Source organism: Ahaetulla prasina, chromosome 7 (assembly GCF_028640845.1).
Source record: "Ahaetulla prasina isolate Xishuangbanna chromosome 7, ASM2864084v1, whole genome shotgun sequence".
Taxonomy (NCBI): Eukaryota; Metazoa; Chordata; class Lepidosauria; order Squamata; family Colubridae; genus Ahaetulla; species Ahaetulla prasina.
Genome location: NC_080545.1, coordinates 5,339,412 through 5,358,635, shown reverse-complemented (window position 1 = coordinate 5,358,635; position 19,224 = coordinate 5,339,412). Strand labels below are relative to the sequence as shown.

Here is a 19,224-nt window from a genome sequence, read left to right as displayed (position 1 = left end):
AACTATTCTCCAAAACACCTGAGGGCAGGAGAAGAAGCATGGGTGGATGCTAATCAAGGAGAAAAGCAACTTAGAACTAAGGAGAAATTTCCTGATAGTGAGAACAATTAACCAGTGGAACAACTTGCCTCCAGAAGTTGTGAATGCTCCAACACTGGAAGTTTTTAAGAAGATGTTGGATAACCATTTGTCTGAAGTGGTGTAGGGTTTCCTGCCTAAGCAGGGGGTTGGACTAGAAGACCTCCAAGGTCCCTTCCAACTCTGTTATCCTATCCTGTCCTGTCCTGTCCTGTCCTGTCCCGTCCCGTCCTGTCCCGTCCCTCCCATCCCATCCATTCTACTCTTTCCTATTCCATTGCATTGCATTGCATTCTATTCTATTTTTTGGGCACCTACTATTCAATAAATGGTTTTCCAGGTTGTAAGTCCCAACTTGCCTTGAGGTCCTACGTTGGTCAACTCCAGAAGAATGTTGACCTGCACGTTGTCAAAAGGAGGAGACATTCTCCGTTTCTTTAGTTCTGGAAGGCCTGCCTTGGCCCTCTGATAACCCAACAGTTAGAACTGAGCAGCTGAGTTGGATGAACAGGGAAGCAGGCCCAGCATCCATCATAAAATCGCGGTTTGAATTCGGAGGCAGGAATTTTTGTACAAGCTGCGAGGCTCGCAATTCACAGGATGTTCTGATTGTAACTCCACAGATGGGGCTTCGTTCCACCCTTTTATGAACAAGAGTGAAGAGCTGCGTTTCTTTTCGTCCGATATTTGCAGGTATTTATTTATTTATTTATTTATTTATTTTGTCACAACATCATACAAAAAGATTATATAGTATATACACATATAAACATATATAGGAAGAAGAAAAGAAAAACAATAGGATAGGAACGGTAGGCACGTTTGTGTGCTTATGCACGCCCCTTATGGTCCTCTTAGGAATGGGGTGAGGTCAATAGTAGAAAGTTTTAGGATAAAGCTTTTAGGATTATGGGAAGAGACCACAGAGTCAGGTAAAGTATTCCAAGCACTGATGATTCTGTTACAGAAGTCATATTTTCTGCAATCTAGATTAAAGCGGTTGACATTAAGTTTAAATCTATTGGTTGCCCTTGTATTATTGCAATTAAAGCTGAAGTAGTCTTTGACAGGAAGGACATTACAATAGATGATTCTGTGAGTTAAGCTTAGGTCATGTCGAAGGCGACGGAGTTCCAAGTTTTCTAAGCCTAGGATTTCAAGTCTGGTGGGATAGGGTATTTTATTGTTTTCAGAGGAATGGAGAACTCTTCTTGTAAAATATTTCTGGACACGTTCAATTGTATTGATGTCAGAGATATGGTGAGGGTTCCAAACAGGTGAGCTGTATTCTAGAATTGGTCTAGCAAATGTTTTATATGCTCTGGTTAGTAGTGTGGTGTTTTTGGAAAAGAAGCTACGCAAAATTAGGTTTACAACTCTTAGAGCTTTTTTTGCTATGTAGTTGCAGTGGGCTTTGGCACTTAGATCATTTGACCATCTTGAACAAACGGGGCCCTTCCCTTTCATTCCCAAATGCAAGTAAATCATAACTTATGACCAGGGGTGGGCTTCAAAAATTTTAGCAAGGGTTGTAATTGTGATGATGCTACATATTTTCATATTTGGTGGACTTGTAAGAAGATTAAGGTTTTTTGGATAAGGATCTGGTGGATTATACAAAATGTTTTGAAAAAGAAGATAAAGTTCTTACTGCAATTTTTCTTATTGGGAATTATTATTACGGACTGTACAGTAATTGAGAGTAAGTTGATTTTAAATTTAATAACAGTGGCAAGACTACTGATAGGACAATACTGGAAGAAAAAAGAGTTATCTACAATAGAAGAATGGATATTGAAAGTTGCTAATTTGGCTGAGATGGCTAAAATCTCAGCCTTTTTGAAAGACACTACACAAGCAAAATATCTAACTAAATGGAAAAAATGGATTGAATATACGCAAAATAGATATCAGACTAAGAGATATCAGATTGCCTTTGAATGATTAGGATGTATTTATCTCTAATTTGTATGGGGGAAGTTAGGATTTGAGAAGAAGGAGGAGGATTATAATTTGTGCTACGGAAAATTTAGCGAATGATTGTTTTTTCTTTTGAACTATACCTTGTGTTTGTTCTGGGAAGTCGGGGGGGTGGGGAGGGAGGAGGATGGTTTTGGAGGGAGTGGGAGGGGATGGAGTGGGGGGGGAAAAGGGGGGTGAAAATTTTTATATTTTTATTTTTATTTTATTTTTTTATTTTTTTTATAAATAATTTTTATTTCCATTTTCCAACATCATATTTATGTACAAACTATTATCCATCATTAATCATTAATTTTTATTACTGATGCAGGCCTGCCCGATTGCCACTTCCTTTCTTCACAACCTCCCTCTCTACCCTCTACTACTTTCCCATCCTTCATCTCCTTCACTTTACTACTTCCTCTCCTCCTTCTCCACTCCTCCCTTCTTCCACCCTATCTAACCTTCTTATTCCCCTCCTCCTTCTCTACTCTTTCCTACCTACTTTCTTCCCTCCTTCTACTCCTCTCTCCTTTTTTTTCTGAAATGGCAGTCGAGCATCCCCAATATCATTTTAAATTTTTTAATTTCATATCTTCAAAAATTACTGTACATAGACTTCCGGTTTGGCACCGTAGGTGATGGCGGTGATCTTTACGATCACCAACCTCTGGATTATGTGGAATCGCTAGGACAGCTTAAATCTGCTGTCCAGCGGTTCGGAAAACCCCCTCTTCGGGAGAAGGAGAAGGGGTGAGCTGAGGGCAGAGGTTGAATTTCCCTAAAGCCCCTGAGAAAAAAGGGGTTTGAAGGGTTAAGTTCCCTCCAGTAACCCGAAGTGCTCCAGATCCGAGGATTCTTCTGCTTTGGCGGAACCAATCACCACGACCAAACGCCGAGATTTATTTTGGACAATAAAGGATTATACCGGACAGAACGAAAGTGGGAGAACTTTATGCAAGTAGCCAAGCCGATTCCCCGATACCTTGTAACAAGCTTGAAAACAGTAAAAAAATGGAGGCGAATTGTTAACAAGTTAACGAGTGGAAAGCGAAAGTGATACTTTCAGCGTTTGTCTGCAGTTGGTAATTTGCATGTTACTTGCTGCTTTTACTCTTTAACTCTTTGCTGCCTGCTGATAGAATCTAGGGGAGATTTTTAAATACTGCTTTAAAAGACTGTGTTTCTTAGAGGTTAAGAAGATTTAAAGTGAATATTAAGTTGGAAATAAATAAATAAATAATTTTATAGAAGATGGCAGCCAAACAATTAAAGTCTACTGTAACAAAGAGCTCTGGAACTTTATCAGCTGGTGCCTCTCCAGCTCATACAGCAGAGACTAGAACATTGAATTTAGAGGCGTTACAAGAGAACTTAAAAGGCTTTATAGAAGAAAAATTTAAAGTAATAACTGATGAGATGTCTGAAATGAAAGAGCAGATATCAGAAATTCAAGTGGGAAATAAAGAAGTTAAAGAAGGATTTGTAATGGCAGTACAAGTTTGGCAACGAATGTGATTTTATTGGAAGAGGAGGTTGAAGAAATTAAGCAACATAATTTAAAATTAGAAAATAAAATGGATGAATTTCAAAGTAAAATGGAAAAACAGAGGATGAAATAGTTTTGATACAATATAGAAATATGGAATTTGCTCTTAGAATTCGAGGTTTGAAAGAAAATAAGGAAGAGAATTTAAGGAAATTTTTCTGAAGTATTTGCTGAGATATTAGCAGCTCGTCCAGCAGATGTGGCTTATCAAATTGATAAAATATATCGTGTGAATTCTTGGATAGCAAGGCAAAAAGTTGCCAAGGGATGTTGTTATTTATTTTACAAACAGAACAGTGAGAAATCAGATTTTGCAAGCTTCATATAAGGGGAGAAGATTCAGATTGCTGGTCAAGATATTTTGATATTAAAGGAAATTCCACCAAAATGTTAAGGGCTAGGAAGGAATTTGCCTTCCTGGTGAATGAACTTAAAAAACATCAGATTGAATATAGATGGGATATTCCAACTGGTATAATAGTATATTATGCAGGGAAAGTACATCGTTTCAATACGGTTGGAAAAGCAAGAGAATTTTATGTTGAGGTATTAAAAGTTGGAAGTCTTGCCCCATTGGAAGCTAGAAGAAGGAGGCTGAAGTGAAGGAAGAGAAGTGAAGCAGGTACAAGAACAGATTGTGATGGAAGAAGATTTATTACAAGTGTTGGAAATACCTACGACGGGTTTAGATTCAAAAGAACAAAGGCTGACAAGAGCTGCTGCTAAACGCAAGGAACAAGAGATGAAGGCACAACAACAACTGGCAACTACTACAACGGAAACAGTGGGAGGAGCAAGGCCTAAAGTAAAATGTGATCTGCGGCTGGTGTTCCAAAAGTTTCCTTCGGCCGATAATGGCAATTAAACTATTATCTTGGAATGTTAATGGCCTGAATTCACCGCAGAAGAGAAGGAAAGTATTTCATTATTTGAAACAATTTAAAAATGACATTACCTGTTTACAAGAAACACATATTAGATCTTGCTAAATGTTGGAGATGCGATTGTGAAGATGCTACTTATTACCATTTGGATTAAAGTATGGTGGATCATGCAGAATATTTTGAAAAAGAAGATTAAGTTTACTCCGCAGTTCTTTCTACTAGGAATAATTATGGACTATACAGCTATAGAGACTAAATTGATTTTGAACTTAATAACAGTCGCAAGACTTTTGATTGCTCAGTATTGGAAGAAAGAAGAATTACCTACAATCGAAGAATGGACACTCAAAGTATCAAATCTGGCAGAGATGACAAAAATCTCCGCTTACTTGAAAGACTATACACTAGAAAAATATATTTTAGAATGGAAAATGTGGATTGATTATATTTAAAATAAGTATCAGATAAAAAAAATATCGAATAGCATATGAGTAAATTTAGGAAATATTTTGTATTAGATATATTTTTGAAGGAGAGGGGAATTGAGAGTGTGACTAAGTGTGGTGTGACTAGAGATTATAATTTAGGAATTATTTTGGATTATGATTGTTAGTTTTGATACCCTGCATTTTGTTCTGGGAAGTCGGGGTGGGGGTGGGGGTAAGGGGAGGGAATGGGGGGTTTGGTAGAGAAGGAGTGATGGTTAATGTACAGGGATTATTGAAGAAATATAATTAATGTAGGGTCGGGTCTGCATAGTTACCATTTTAGAACGGTGAGGAGGGAGAAAAGAGAGAGTAGGAGGTAGGAAAGAGGAGAAGAGGAAGGAAGAGGGATAGTAGAGGGAGAAGGAAGGTGTAGGGTGGAGGGAGGAGCGGATGTAGATAAGAGAAGGAGAGGAAGGTTTGGAAAGTAAAAGAAGGTAGAAGAGGGAAGAGTGTTAAAAAGGGTGGTGGTGACTGGGCAAGCCCGACTAATTGTATATAACTGTACATTGGATGAATTATTTGATATGATTGTAAAAATAAAACTTTTTATAAAAAAAAAAAAAAAAATTACTGTACATTAATAATCAATCCATGTATCATTTCCCCCCCCTTCCCCCCCTCCTCCCCCTTCCCCCCCACCCAGACTTCCCAGAGCAAATACCGGGTATTATGACCAACAATCACAAGCTAAAGTATACAAAATATAAAAAACCTCCCACCTTTAAAAATTTAAAACTTTAGATCCCCTCACAATAAAAATAAAGAGGTAGGAAAGAATAATAAAAAGAAAAGAAGAAAAGAAGCAATACCAACTTCACATATTACTTCTTCTTACAGTCCATTTTTAAAATTAATCCATCTTCTCAAATTCAATTTTTTTTTCCACTTGTATATTCCTTCAAATTTCATAAGTCCATTTCTCAAATTACAGTCCATCTTCTCGAGCTCAAATTTTTATCACTTATATATTTCTTCAATTGAACTTTAGAAGATGGACTAATTTTTAAAATGGACTGTAAGAAGAACGGACATTAAATGTTATGGCAATTGGGGAAAATTTTTGTAAAAACTTTTTCAATTAAAAAAAAATTAGCAAGGGTTCTCTGCCTGGTTACTAGAATGGGCTTGGCCATATTGGGTTAGTCGGCTCCTGCACCACTGGGGGGGAGGGCCGGGATTTTTGCTCTCCCCTGGCTCCGGAGGCGTTTTTAGAGATTGTGTATCACAATAAAACAACTAAAAAAAAAATCTTCAAGGAAAAATGAAGTTCAGTTGACTTTTGAAATAGACCCTTTAGGACAAATGTGGCCTGGATGACTGAGAATATCCATAGATAAGATGGCTGGATCTTTTTTTTTTTTTTAATCACACGGTTTCATCCTTCATAGCGCTGCTTCCTATTATCTTTACCAAACAGGTCGATGTCCGCAAACTTTGAAAGCGAGCAGACGGTGAAAGACATCTTACTTTATCGCTTCGTTATCCCTCCATCGGCCTTCGCGTCGCCCGTTATCAATCCCGACAATAATTGCTTCTGCACCGATATCGAGATAAGCGAGAACTGTACATTAGGTGGAGTTCTGGATATTAAGTCCTGCAAAGGAGGTAACAGAGGGAAAAATACGCATATTGTTTTTTTAAAAAAAACCTTCTTAATGATAGGTCAGCAACAGCCCTGATAAGGCCCTCAATGAAATTGAGTTTGACACCCCTGACTTAGACAATCCCAAAGTTACTTTAGCAAGAGGCAACCTGACTTTCTTGGGTTTTTTTCTTGAAGACATTTTGCTTCTCGTCCAAGAAGCTTCTTCAGTTCTGACAGTCTAGACCAGGGCTCAGCAACCTTAAATACTCAAAGAGTCACAAAGATCCTAACTGGAAGCCCCTATTCAATTCTGGAGCCGGCCGGAAGTCCGCTTCCCCCACCATAGAGTTTTCTCCTAGCATGATGTCCTTTTTCCTCTGCTGACTGAAAGTCCAGTTCCCACACCATAGAGTCTCCTCCTAGTGTGACATCCTATTTCCTCTGCTGACTGGAAGTCCAGTTCCCCCACCATAGAGTCTCCTCCTAGCATGGCACCCTTTTTTCTCTACTTGTCCTAACCAAAAGCCCTATCAATTGTGAAGCCGACCAGCAACGGAGCCACAGCAGAGGGATGAAAGAGCCACAGGAGGCTCCAGAGCCCCAGGTTCCGGATCCCTGGTCTAGACAGTCAGAGCTGAAGAAGCTTCTTGGGTGAGAAGTGAAATGCCGTCAAGGAAAAAACAGGAAAGTCCAGTTGCCTCTTGAAAAAAGCACCTTTGGGACAACCATGACCTGGATGACTGAGAATCCCCAAAGAAGAATTAGACTATATAAGCACCTAAATTAGAATGGAAGTGGGAACTCCCAAATGAAACTTTCAATCCCTTAGCTTAAATTATTTTAGAACATTTAAGTTCAGAACCAATTTGGTTTCAATGATACTAATTATCCCTGGCAATGTTGGATTTTTTACTTTATTGGCACATTGGGCATCTCTGTCCTAAAGACACATTGTAATTTTTTATCTGAATTGAATTGGATTGATTGTATTACGTAAAGAACCTACAAGGAATCCACAGAACCAATTAGGAAAGGAGAAATTTGGGCCGTTTCCCAAATTCTTTTTGAAGTTTTGGCTTTGGATTGTGTCCAATTGGCCAAGCTTACTAGGAGTTGTATTTGGTGAATAAGCTCCACCGAGTGGTTGGCTGCTCTCCCAAAGATAGAAACGTCTTCATTCAGTTTCGCAAGTAGAGTGGAACTTGATGATACCGCTTGTGCATTGTCTTCATTTCCCTTTTATTTCTATAGGTAAGCCAGTCTACATCTCACTGCCCCATTTCCTGCATGCGAGTAAGGAATTTTTTCACTTTGTTGAGGGATTGAAGCCAGATGCGGAAGAACACAAAACCTTTCTGGATATAGAACCAGTAAGTGACTGCAAATTCCTTCTTTGTCGTAGAATTTAACCCCTGGAGATAACTTTGTTCACTGAAGTGGAAGGTTTTCTCCTAGTAGTTCATTCGGTCTTTTCCAAGGGCCCATCTGCAGAGGTGGTATTCAGTCGGTTCTGGCAAACTGGTAGCAGAAATTTTGAGTAGTTCGGAGAACTGGCAAATACCACCTCTGGTTGGCCCCACCCCTGCCCACCCCTTCTAGGAGTCCCCATGCACCCTGTTTTGGCTCCCAGGGAGCTTCAGGGAGGCCTAACCTGTAAGACGGGTGCACCAAATTGATCTATTCGCTGCCTCCCAGCTGATTGGCTGGGTCTTCTTTTGTTGCCCAGCACAGGAGAACAGAGCTGGAAAGCAGGTTAGTGGGGTGAGGAGTAGTAATGGGTTTTACTTACCTTCGCTACTGGCTCGGAACTCGAGTGCATGTGTGTGCATGCTCACTTCACTCATATGCGCCGCTTCTGTGCATGCACAGAGAGTCTGTGATGACATCCAGGTGGGTGGGTGGAGCCTCCCACCGCTGCCTCTACAGGTTCGCCCGAACTGGGGCGAACCGGTAGAAACCCACTACTGGCGGGGAGGGAATGGGGATTTTGCAGTATCCTTCCCCTGCCACACCCACCAAACCACGCCCACAGAACCAATAGCAAAAAGATTTTGAATCCCACCACTGCCCATCAGCCTGTACTTCAAGAAAGGTTCGGAGTTGTTATTTTGCTGCTTATTCTAAGCACATTTAAAAAGTGCGGCGCCGACCTTAAAATCAAACATCAGTTTCAAAACCGATGAGTATCCAGTTTAGATGAATTGCAATGAAATTCATTGAGACAGGTAAGGTAGCTATGGCTTCCTGGCTATGGAAAGACAGCCTTGTCCAATGCTCATAAAACCCTTCCAAACTCAGCATCTGGATGAATTATTTTGAATGCGTTATTTTTTTTTCTCTATTTAATGCTGCTAATATTTGAATCTTCCCACCCACAAAATTCACTGTATTTGGTGTGGGTTTTTTTTAGACCACAGGATTTACCTTGCACTTTGCCAAAAGGCTGCAGATTAATATATTGGTGAAACCGAACTTAAAAATCACGTAAGTCTTGATCGTTATTTCTTTTCTACTGGAAAAAAATTGAATTGTTTGTTCTGCATCTATGCTTATCAGGGCAACTGGTTTATGGGCAGTAGCATCTTAAAGGTAAAGGTTCCCTTCGCACATTTGTGCTAGTCATTCCTGACTCTAGGGGGTGGTGCTCATCTCCATTTCAAAGCCAAAGAGCCCAGCGCTATCCAAAGTCGTCTTCGTGGTCATGTGGCCGGCATGACTCAACGCCAAAGGCGCACGGAACACTGTTACCTTCCCACCAAAGGTGGTCCCTATTTTTCTACTTGCGTTTTTTTATGTGCTTTCGAAACTGCTAGGTTGGCAGAAGCTGGGACAAGTCACGGGAGCTCACCCCGTTACGCGGCACCAGGGATTCGAACCGCTGAACTGCCGACCTTTCGATTGACCAGCTAAGTAGCAAGGTGGCAGGCATGACTGAAGCTCTGCCCCCTTTATAGGTGCAGACTGTATAGGTCAACTGTGGCCTTCAGATCTCCCGGAAATCTCTTCTAAAAAAATTCTGATAGGACCGATGAACAACGGTTAGATGTAGGCTTTAAAATCAATGGGAGAAAAAAAAACAAGATATCAACCAAACTCAATTGTCTGAGACATTTCCATCCACATTATAGATAAGGCCTTATCAGCTTTGTTGACCTCTTCTGCCCTTCCATAAATACGTGTGCTTGGCCATCAAAAAGAGAACTTTCCCTACTGTGTTTTGCTTATCCCATTAGCATTTTGAAAATGGCATTAGCCTTTTTTCTTAAAGGTAATGGCACGCGTTGGCTCAGTGGCTAAGACGCTGAGCTTGTCGATCAAAAGGTTGGCAGTTCAGCGGTTCGAATCCCTGGTGCGGTGTAACAAGCTGAGCTACCGTTCCTTGTCCCAGCTTCTGCCAACTAAGCAGTTCGAAAGCACATAAAAAAATCCAAGAAAAATAGTATAGAACTCAAAGTAATGTGGTCTCCATTTCTTGTATGCTCGGAAAAAGACAGCCGGCCCAAACTGAGTTGTTCTAATGTTACTGCTTTTTTTTTCCCCTTTATTTTTCTTTCCTGCAGAGCACTAAAAAAAGTTAAACATCACTTTATCTTTCCTATTTTGTGGCTGAATGAGGTCAGTGGATGTTTTTATTTTTTTTCCCCAATTGCTGCAATCTTTCCTTTATACAGTAGTGGCCAAAATTGTGGAAACCTTTTGGGAAAAGTGTATTTTCTCAAACTAGCTAATAACACCACTTTTTTTTTTGAGTAGTACCATAAAATCACATATCAATGGAAAGATCGTTTAATCAAGAATGCAATGCAATAACTTTTATGAAGGATTTGCTATTAGAGTAACAGTTACAGTATAAAGAAGAAAAGTGAAACACATAGAAAAAACGAAATATACAAAAATGATTACCATAGAAAAAACGAGATATGCAAAAATGTTCACCATGTCAGTTAATACTTAGTTGGGTAACCTTTAGCATGGATTACGGCCCTACAACGTCTTCCCGTGAAGTGAACCAAGTCTTTTAATTCTGCAGCTGTTATCATGTGAAACCAAGATTGAAGGATTGGTTCTATGAACTGGGTTTTATTGCTGGGTCGCTTCTGACTAATAAGTTTCTTTAGTCGGCTCCATAGATTTTCAATTGGTGAAGGTCTGGGCTATTCCCAGGCCATTCCAGCAGTGGAATAAGATTATCCTGAAACTCCCAAAAAACAAAAAAAAAAGCCATTTTAGCCATCAAACCTAAGGAAATACACTTTTCCAAAAAGGTTTCCACAATTTTGGCCAGTACTGTAGTTTGACCAAGCTGGGATGACTGTTGATTGAACCCACTAAAAACGCAGGTGGTGGGGGTGGGAAATCCCCAGAAAAATCTGCTTCTATACAATCATCGACTAATCATGGAGGGATTAAGAGCTCGTCTCGATTCTCCAATCTGGGAGAAGACCCAGAGATCCTGTCCTCAACTGATCCTGCTTTCCTCTGAAATAAAAGCTGTAGAAACCTACTTCCAGAATCCCTCGTTCTCTCTCCTTTCCCAGCCTTCCCTGCTCCCACCCCTCCACCCTCATGTAAACTTCTCAATCCCATTATATAGGAGGAAGCAAGAAAATTCTGAACGGTTTCCTTTTGGATGATACCCAAGTCCTCTGGGCCATCCATCAGGAGATATTGTTTCTTTTTTTTGCTTTCTTCTTGCCTTTGTGCTACAGTGTTGAATGTACGGATGACGATCCAGTACTTGGCCATTCTGGTTAGGGTTGTTTTTCCTCTGATTGCTAACTGGGGAAAGGGCATATTTGTTGAAAACCCAGGGCTGTAGAAGTGTTTCCCCATAGCTCCCCACCACCAGTCCCCTGCAGCCATTAATTTTTGGCACAACAGAAGAGTGACATTATTAAACACACAGAGACCAGTGGTGGGATTCAACCGGTTCGCACCAGTTCGAGTGAACCGGTAGTTAAATTGCTGGCTGGTAATTTTTATTTATTTATTTATTTATTTATTTTTGTCACAACAGTATACGCAAACAACATATTTTGAAGAAAATATATACATATATGTAAAAAAATATGCATCAATTATATCAATTTGATATGATGAAGGGAACAATAGGACAGGAACGGTAGGCACTTTTGTGCTCTTCTGCACGCCCCTTATAGTCCTCTTAGGAATGGGGTGAGGTCAATAGTAGACAGTTTTTGGTTGAAGATTTTGGGATTTTGAGTAGAGACTATGGAGTCAGGTAATGAGTTGAATTTAAATATTTAAATTTAAATTTAAATTTAAATTTAAATTTAAATTAAATTAAATTAAATTAAATTAAATTAAATTAAATTAAATTAAATTAGATTAGATTAGATTAGATTAGATTAGATTAGATTAGATTAAATTGCTCCGCCCCTTCCCACCCCGCCCCTTCCAAGAGTCCGCATGCAACCCATTTTTGGCTCCCAGGTAAGTGCTGGGAGGCTTCAGGGAGACCTCGTAGGCACAAAATAGGCTGCAGGGGAGGGGCACCGCACCCCTCCGTGGCTAATTTTCACTCCCAGGAGGCCCAAAATGGGGTACGGGGGGGCATTTTCACACCCAGAAGGGTGCAGGAGGCCAAGAGCTGCCTGTCACACCCCTCTGGCCATGCCCATCATGGCCACGTCCACCCAGGGCAGAGAACCGGTTGTTAAATTATTCGCATCCCACCACTGACAAGAGACTAATAGCATTCATAACCCTTTTTGTATTAAATCACATGCCTGTGGAGATTCTCCATCATCCAGGTCAGGGTTGTCCCGAAGGTACTTTTTTCAAAAGGCAGCTGGACTCTGTTTTTTTCCTGGAAGAGGTTTTGCTTCTCATCCAAGAAGCTTCTTCAGTTCCGATTGAAGTCTGAGTCAGAAATGAATCAGAACCGAAGAAGCCTCTTGGATGAGAAGCGAAACATCTTTAAGGAAAAACAAAGTCCAGTTGTCTTTTGAAAAAAAACAAAACCCAAACACCTTTGAGGCTATTAAGCCAGATGTGGGGGCTCCTGCCCTCTGGAATGAGCTGCCTCCGGGGCTTCGCCAACTCCCCGACCTTCGGACCTTCCGCCGTGAGTTGAAGACTTTTTTATTCCATTGAGCTGGGCTAGCCTGAATAAGTAATTTTAAATTTTTTTTTATTGGCCAAGTGTGATTGGACACACAAGGAATTTGTCTTGGTGCATATGCTCTCAGTGTACATAAAAGAAAAGATACGTTCATCAAGGTACAACATTTACAACACAATTGATGATCAATATATCAATATAAATCATAAGGATTGCCAGCAACAAGTTATAGTCATACAGTCATAAGTGGAAAGAGATTGGCGATGGGAACTATGAAACGATTAATAGTAGTGCAGATTCAGTAAATAGTCTGACAGTGTTGAGGGAATTATTTGTTTAGCAGAGTGATGGCCTTCGGGAAAAAACTGTTCTTGTGTCTAGTTGTTCTGGTGTGCAGTGCTCTATAGCGTCGTTTTGAGGGTAGGAGTTGAAACAGTTTATGTCCAGGATGCGAGGGATCTGCAAATATTTTCACGGCCCTCTTCTTGATTCGTGCAGTATACAGGTCCTCAATGGAAGGCAAGTTGGTAGTAATTATTTTTTCTGCAGTTCTAATTATCCTCTGAAGTCTGTGTTTTTCTTGTTGGGTTGCTAATTTTAAATGGGGTTTTAGTTTTTATTATTGTTAGTTTTAGTACTTTGGCCACTACTTATATAAATTTTATTCTGTTTTTAATTTGTATTTATTGTATTTTTTAACTGGCTGTGAACCGCCCTGAGTCCTTCGGGAGAAGGGCGGTATACAAATGTAATTATAAATAAAATAAAATGTAAGGATTCTCTAGAGCAGGGGTCTCCAACCTTGGTCCCTTTGAAGACTTGTGGACTTCAGCTCCCAGAGTCCCTCAGCCAACATGGCCGAGGAACTCTGGGAGTTGAAATCCACAAGTCTTAAAGAGACCAAGGTTGGAGACCTCTGCTCTAGATCTCAGTTCCTTGCTATGTTCTTCCTCCTCTTTCTTTCCAACTGATCACAGAGAATCTATTCGCTACTTGCCATAGTCGTCCGCTTTCCTGCTGCAAGTTGGGCATTGCATTTTATGCAAAACGGTGCAAATTACAAAATAGTGCTTATTTGGGAAGAGCATTCCTGTTGCCGCCTGAGTGTTGCGGTGGCCTAGAGGTAGAGTTCTCGCCTCACAATCAGGAGGCTGTGAGTTCGATCCTAGGTAGAGGCAGATTTTTTTCTCTCTCTGGGCACACTGAGAATATATCTACTGAACGAAACTCCGTACTGGCAACAGGGAAGGGCATCCGGCCATTCAAACTCTCTGCTAGCTCCATTCCTTTGCCCAGACTCCACCCTGCAAGGGATTATGGGGTCATTAAAAGATGATGATGATTCCCGCTGCTGAATATTCAGGCTGCATTCTTTTGCTAGAAGGATGCTGAAAAATGTTTTTTATTTTTTTTTCTCCAGTCGGCTATTATCAGTGATGAGAAAGCAGATGTTTTCCGATCCAAAGTGACCAACAAGATCAAACTGCTGCACTTCCTTCAGCTGGCGCTAATGATCGTCGGATCTGTGATCTTCTTGGGATTCCTAATTGCTTTTTTCCTATGCAAAGGGAAGAGCCCTAAATAAGTAAGTGAGGTTTGGAATTAAAATCTGTAATTCATTCATTCATTCATTCATTCAGTCATTCATTCATTCATTCAGAAGAGCTCTTGGCCTCACCAGATAATGGGTGCCATAGGACGGACGGACGGACGGACGGATGGACTGACTGACTGACTGACTGACTTATTTTATTCATTCATTCATTCATTCATTCATTCATTCATTCATTCATTCAGAAGAGCTCTTGGCCCCACCAGATAATGGGTGCCATAGGACTGACTGACTGACTGACTAACTGACTTACTTATTTACTTATTTTATTCATTCATTCATTCATTCATTCATTCATTCAGAAGAGCTCTTGGCCCCACCAGATAATGGGTGCCATAGGACGGACGGACGGACGGACGGATGGACTGACTGACTGACTGACTGACTTATTTTATTCATTCATTCATTCATTCATTCATTCATTCATTCAGAAGAGCTCTTGGCCCCACCAGATAATGGGTGCCATAGGACGGACTGACGGACTGACTGACTGACTGACTGACTGACTTATTTTATTCATTCATTCATTCATTCATTCATTCATTCATTCATTCATTCAGAAGAGCTCTTGGCCCCACCAGATAATGGGTGCCATAGGACGGACTGACAGACTGACTGACTGACTGACTGACTGACTGACTTATTTTATTCATTCATTCATTCATTCATTCATTCATTCATTCAGAAGAGCTCTTGGCCCCACCAGATAATGGGTGCCATAGGACGGACGGACGGATGGACTGACTGACTGACTTACTTATTTTATTCATTCATTCATTCATTCATTCATTCATTCATTCATTCATTCATTCATTCATTCATTCAGAAAATTTATATTACCACCTACTCACACATCGCAACTCAAGGTGGCTTACAAGGATATGGTGTAGGGTCCCCTGCTTGAGTCTGGGGTTGAAGTCCTCCAAGGTCCTTTGTATGATTCAATTATATCAGAGGTGAAATCTGAACCGGATGGCCACCGGTTCGCTAGCTGAGCATGCGCTGTGCGGGCCAAACATGTGCTGCATGCACTCGCATGCACGATGCGTGCCAAATGCATGATGTGCGTGCACGCATGCACATTACATGCCAAACGCCCGCTTCGCATGGAAAAGGGAGGCTCGGGAAGGTAAGTAGAACAGCGAGGGGGCGAACAGCTGTGCCGCGCGATTTAGGTTCACTAGAAAGCAGGATTTCCAATATGGAGAAACTGGTAGCTTTCCAGTTCAGAGAAACTGGTAGCTTTTTCTACTACCAGTTCGCTCGAACCACTAGTTTTTATCACTACCGGTTCGCCCGCACCAGTGTGAACCGATAGCATTTCACCACTGAGTTATATAGGACTTTCAGTTATTGATCCTTACTAACAACAGGAAAATACAGTGATGGACGCTGAAGTGTTTTAACAAAGGCTGTGGACCCGTAGCTTGAGGAATATCAAATTTCATATCAAACGATCTAAGTGCCAAAGCCCACTGCAACTACCTTGCCAACAAGGTTTTAAGAGTTGTAAACTTATTCTTGCGTAGCTTCTTCTCCAGAAACACTACATTGCTAACCAGAGCATACAAAACATTTGCTAGACAAATTCTCGAATACAGCTCGCCTGTCTGAAACCCACACCTCATTTCGGACATTAATACAATTGAGTGTGTCCTAAATATTTTACAAGAAATGTTCTCCACTCCTCTGATTACAACAAAATACCTTATGCCACCAGACTTGAAATCCTGGGTTTAGAAAATTTAGAACTCTTCCGCCTTCGGCATGACCTGAGTATAACTCATAAAATCATCTGCTACAATGTCCTTCCTGTCGAAGACTATTTTAGCTTCAATACACAAGCAAACAATAGATTCAAACTTAATGTGAACCGTTCCAATCTTGATTGTAGAAAATACGACTTCAGTAACAGAGTTGTTAATGCCTGGAATGCACTACCTGACTCTGTGGTCTCTTCCCAAAATCCCCAAAGCTTTAACCAAAGACTATCTACTGTTGACCTCACCCCATTCCTAAGAGGCCTATAAGGGGCGTGCATAAGAGCACCAGCATGCCTACCGTTCCTGTCCTAATGTTCCCTTTGATTGTATCCAATTCGTATGGTTATTTCATGCTTATACTTATATATATTGTTGTGTTTGACAAAATAAATAAATAAATAAAAACAGGAAAATACAGGAATGGACGCTGAGGTGTTTTAACGAAGGCTGTGGACCCATAGCCTGAGGAAGAGATAAGAAAAGAAAGTTAAAATAATAATATGGATCTTAGAATCTTGGCTCCAAGATGCACTCAAATAGAAATTAAGTCCCAGTCAATTGTCCCAAATTTCTGGATTTATCGGACTCATTCGTGTTATTTTCTTTTCTCAGCCTGCAGGACGATGCTGCTGGGGAAGCATCCCTATCTTCCAATTTCAAGCGGAGAGTAGACCTTCCTTCCTGGGGTTGTTGGTTGTGCTCTGTGTATGTAAATATCCTGGGGAAGACGCCTGCCGTACAAGCGGTGACAGATAAGTCATTTTTCCAACCAGAACTCCGCGGACATTCAAGTGCTCTGTTTCCCTTCTATCGGAAAGACTGGCACAAAACCTGAACTTCTGGGTCCCTCTGAAGAGAATCCCATTTTTGCCCCCTTCAGAATGAAATTCCACTTCGGATTTGAATTTGTTCTCCCACTTCTGCAGCTCGGCTGCCGTTTCCTCTGAGTTTCTGCACTTTTGGGAGCCGAAGAACGGGAACCGAAGCTACGCAGCTGAGCGGCTGGGCTGGGAAAGAATTATTATTATTTTTTCTTTGCCTCCCACCCCTCTGAAGAAAAATAGACCTAGTTGTGTTTCTCTTCAAAAGCTGTGACTTTTGCTTTGTTTTGAAGGAGAGGGAGAAAGACCAACAAATGTAGAATATTAATTGCTAGTAAAGGACTTACCAAAAAAGTGTGTTTGGTTATTTGGGTTTCTGTCCATCCCACCCACAAGCCAGTGGTAGAATTTAAATATTTTTACTACTGGTTCTGTGGGTGTTTGCTTGGTAGGCATGTCAGGGGAAGGATACTGCAAAATCCCCATTCCCTCCCCACTCCTGGGGGAAGAATACTAAAAAATCCCCATTCCCACCCCAGCCCTGGGGGAAGGATACTGCAAAATCCCCATTCCCTCCCCACTCCTGGGGAAGGATACTGCAAAATCCCCATTCCCTCTCCACTCCTGGGGGAAGGATATTGCAAAATCTCCATTCCCTCCCCACTCTGGGGCCAGCCAGAGGTGGTATTTGCCAGTTTTCTGAACTACTCAAAATTTCCACTACCGGTTCTCCAGAACCTGTCGGAACCTGCTGAATTTCACCCCTGTCCCAAGCTCCCCTAACCTTCCCTCTGCCCTTTTGCAAACTTGCAAAGTAGTTTTCTGAGACACTTGTTGTGGAAAGATCTTGGGCATCACCTACAAGATAAGCATCTTAAATAAACAACCTTAATATTTTTGGCAGGGCCTCAAAACATCTTGAATGCTGGCAATGCTTTTTGCTATGTCAAAAGCTAGGTGAGGTTCTGTCTCACGCACGGGTGTTGTCGTTTGGGAGATGAAATAGGAACTTGTTTCAGTGTGTGACATGACGTTTCCCCAGTTTCAGAAGGAGCGAGAAACTATGCAATTGGGCACCAGTCAAGAGTATAACCAAAGAGACACGGTGGCTCAGTGACTAAGACGCTGAGCTTGTCAATTTAAAGGTCGGCAGTTCAGTGGTTTGAATCCCTGGTGCTGTCGTGTAACAGGGTGAGCTCCCGTGACTTGTCCCAGCTTCTGCCAACCTAGCAGTTTCGAAAGCACATAAAAAAACACAAGTAGAAAAATAGGGACCGCCTTTGGTGGGAAGGGAACAGCGTTCTGTGCGCCTTTGGCATTGAGTCATGCCGGCCACATGACCACAGGGATGTCTTCGGACAGCGCTGGCTATTTAGCTTTGAAACAGAGATGAGCACCGCCCCCTAGAGTCGGGAACGACTAGCACGTATGCGCGAGGGGAACCTTTACTTTTACAAGATTTGTAACAGCAACGTAGAAAGCCAGTGTTGAACCACAACAGAGGGAGATCCAGCTTCTAATCCTTCCTCAGCCACAGAGTTTCCACAGGTGACTTTGGGCGAGTCACAAACTTGTAATTATGTAGGTAGGAGTGCTATTATGTCACCCTGGTCTTTACAAGGTAAACACCTTATTAGGGTGTCCCCATTTTTATCAGTCAAATAGTTTCTATTTACTAATAGAAATTAGTAAATCAGCATATATATGAACCAGACGGAGTTTAATGACTTGGGTTTTGCTGTCTGTTCTGCCCCAGCTCCCCAAACACGACAAACCCTCAGTAGTTAAATAAATGTTCCCTTTATTAGAAGCGCCAGAGGCCCCGGTAAAAAGTTTCTCTCTCAATGCGGTCTAACAAATCCGTCCAGCAGGAAGATGAAGAGTTGTCTGCCATATCTATTCATCTCTGCCCCCTGCCTTTTAACCCCAGAGCTAGGGTGGGGCTTCACTAGCAGCAGTGGCTCTTCTGTCCCAAGGACCGGCCCATAGATTTCCACTGCTCTCCTCTCCTCTGCCTTCTGAGCATCTCTGCATCAGGCATTGGACCCAGCTGTTCCTCCTCATCATCATCAGTCACTTCCAGACCTAGAGGCTGTTTGGACTCTCCATCTGAGGGCTGACTCCGCCTCGGTCTCTCTCTCTCTGCCCGCTCCATTCCCTCTTTTCCTTTGGTGCTCTCAGGTTGCCTTGATGCTGACCCCGACTCCCATGCCGCCTCTTCTTCTGATTTGGCTGTGGAGGGGCCAACGGCTGATAGGCCACAACACTATCACTGAAATTAATTCATTTCATGAATGAAGGCACCTATACGTGTGCCAGGATAATTCTGCAGGTTCCCATCTGAGTCGGTCGCCAGGAGCTAAGATTTATTCTTCCAAACTTTTGAGTTTGTGCTGG

At 41.5% G+C, this 19,224-nt stretch overlaps 1 protein-coding gene across 2 annotated transcripts in view; it reads left to right on the top strand.

The window, feature by feature from the left end:
• The window catches only part of LOC131201922 (platelet glycoprotein 4-like), a 74,240-nt gene extending 57,049 nt beyond the window's left edge, over nucleotides 1–17,191 (top strand). Inside the window, exons 8-14 of one of the 2 annotated variants that reach the window (XM_058190328.1) lie at nucleotides 702–771; nucleotides 6,379–6,566; nucleotides 7,798–7,916; nucleotides 8,957–9,030; nucleotides 10,107–10,161; nucleotides 14,052–14,216; nucleotides 16,619–17,191. In XM_058190328.1, coding sequence (XP_058046311.1) covers nucleotides 702–771; nucleotides 6,379–6,566; nucleotides 7,798–7,916; nucleotides 8,957–9,030; nucleotides 10,107–10,161; nucleotides 14,052–14,216 — 671 coding nt within the window. In that variant the 3' untranslated portion in view covers nucleotides 16,619–17,191. The remainder of the gene's footprint in view (nucleotides 1–701; nucleotides 772–6,378; nucleotides 6,567–7,797; nucleotides 7,917–8,956; nucleotides 9,031–10,106; nucleotides 10,162–14,051; nucleotides 14,217–16,618) is intronic. The other variant, XM_058190327.1, reaches the window with a different exon arrangement.
• The last annotated feature ends 2,033 nt before the right edge of the window (nucleotides 17,192–19,224 follow it).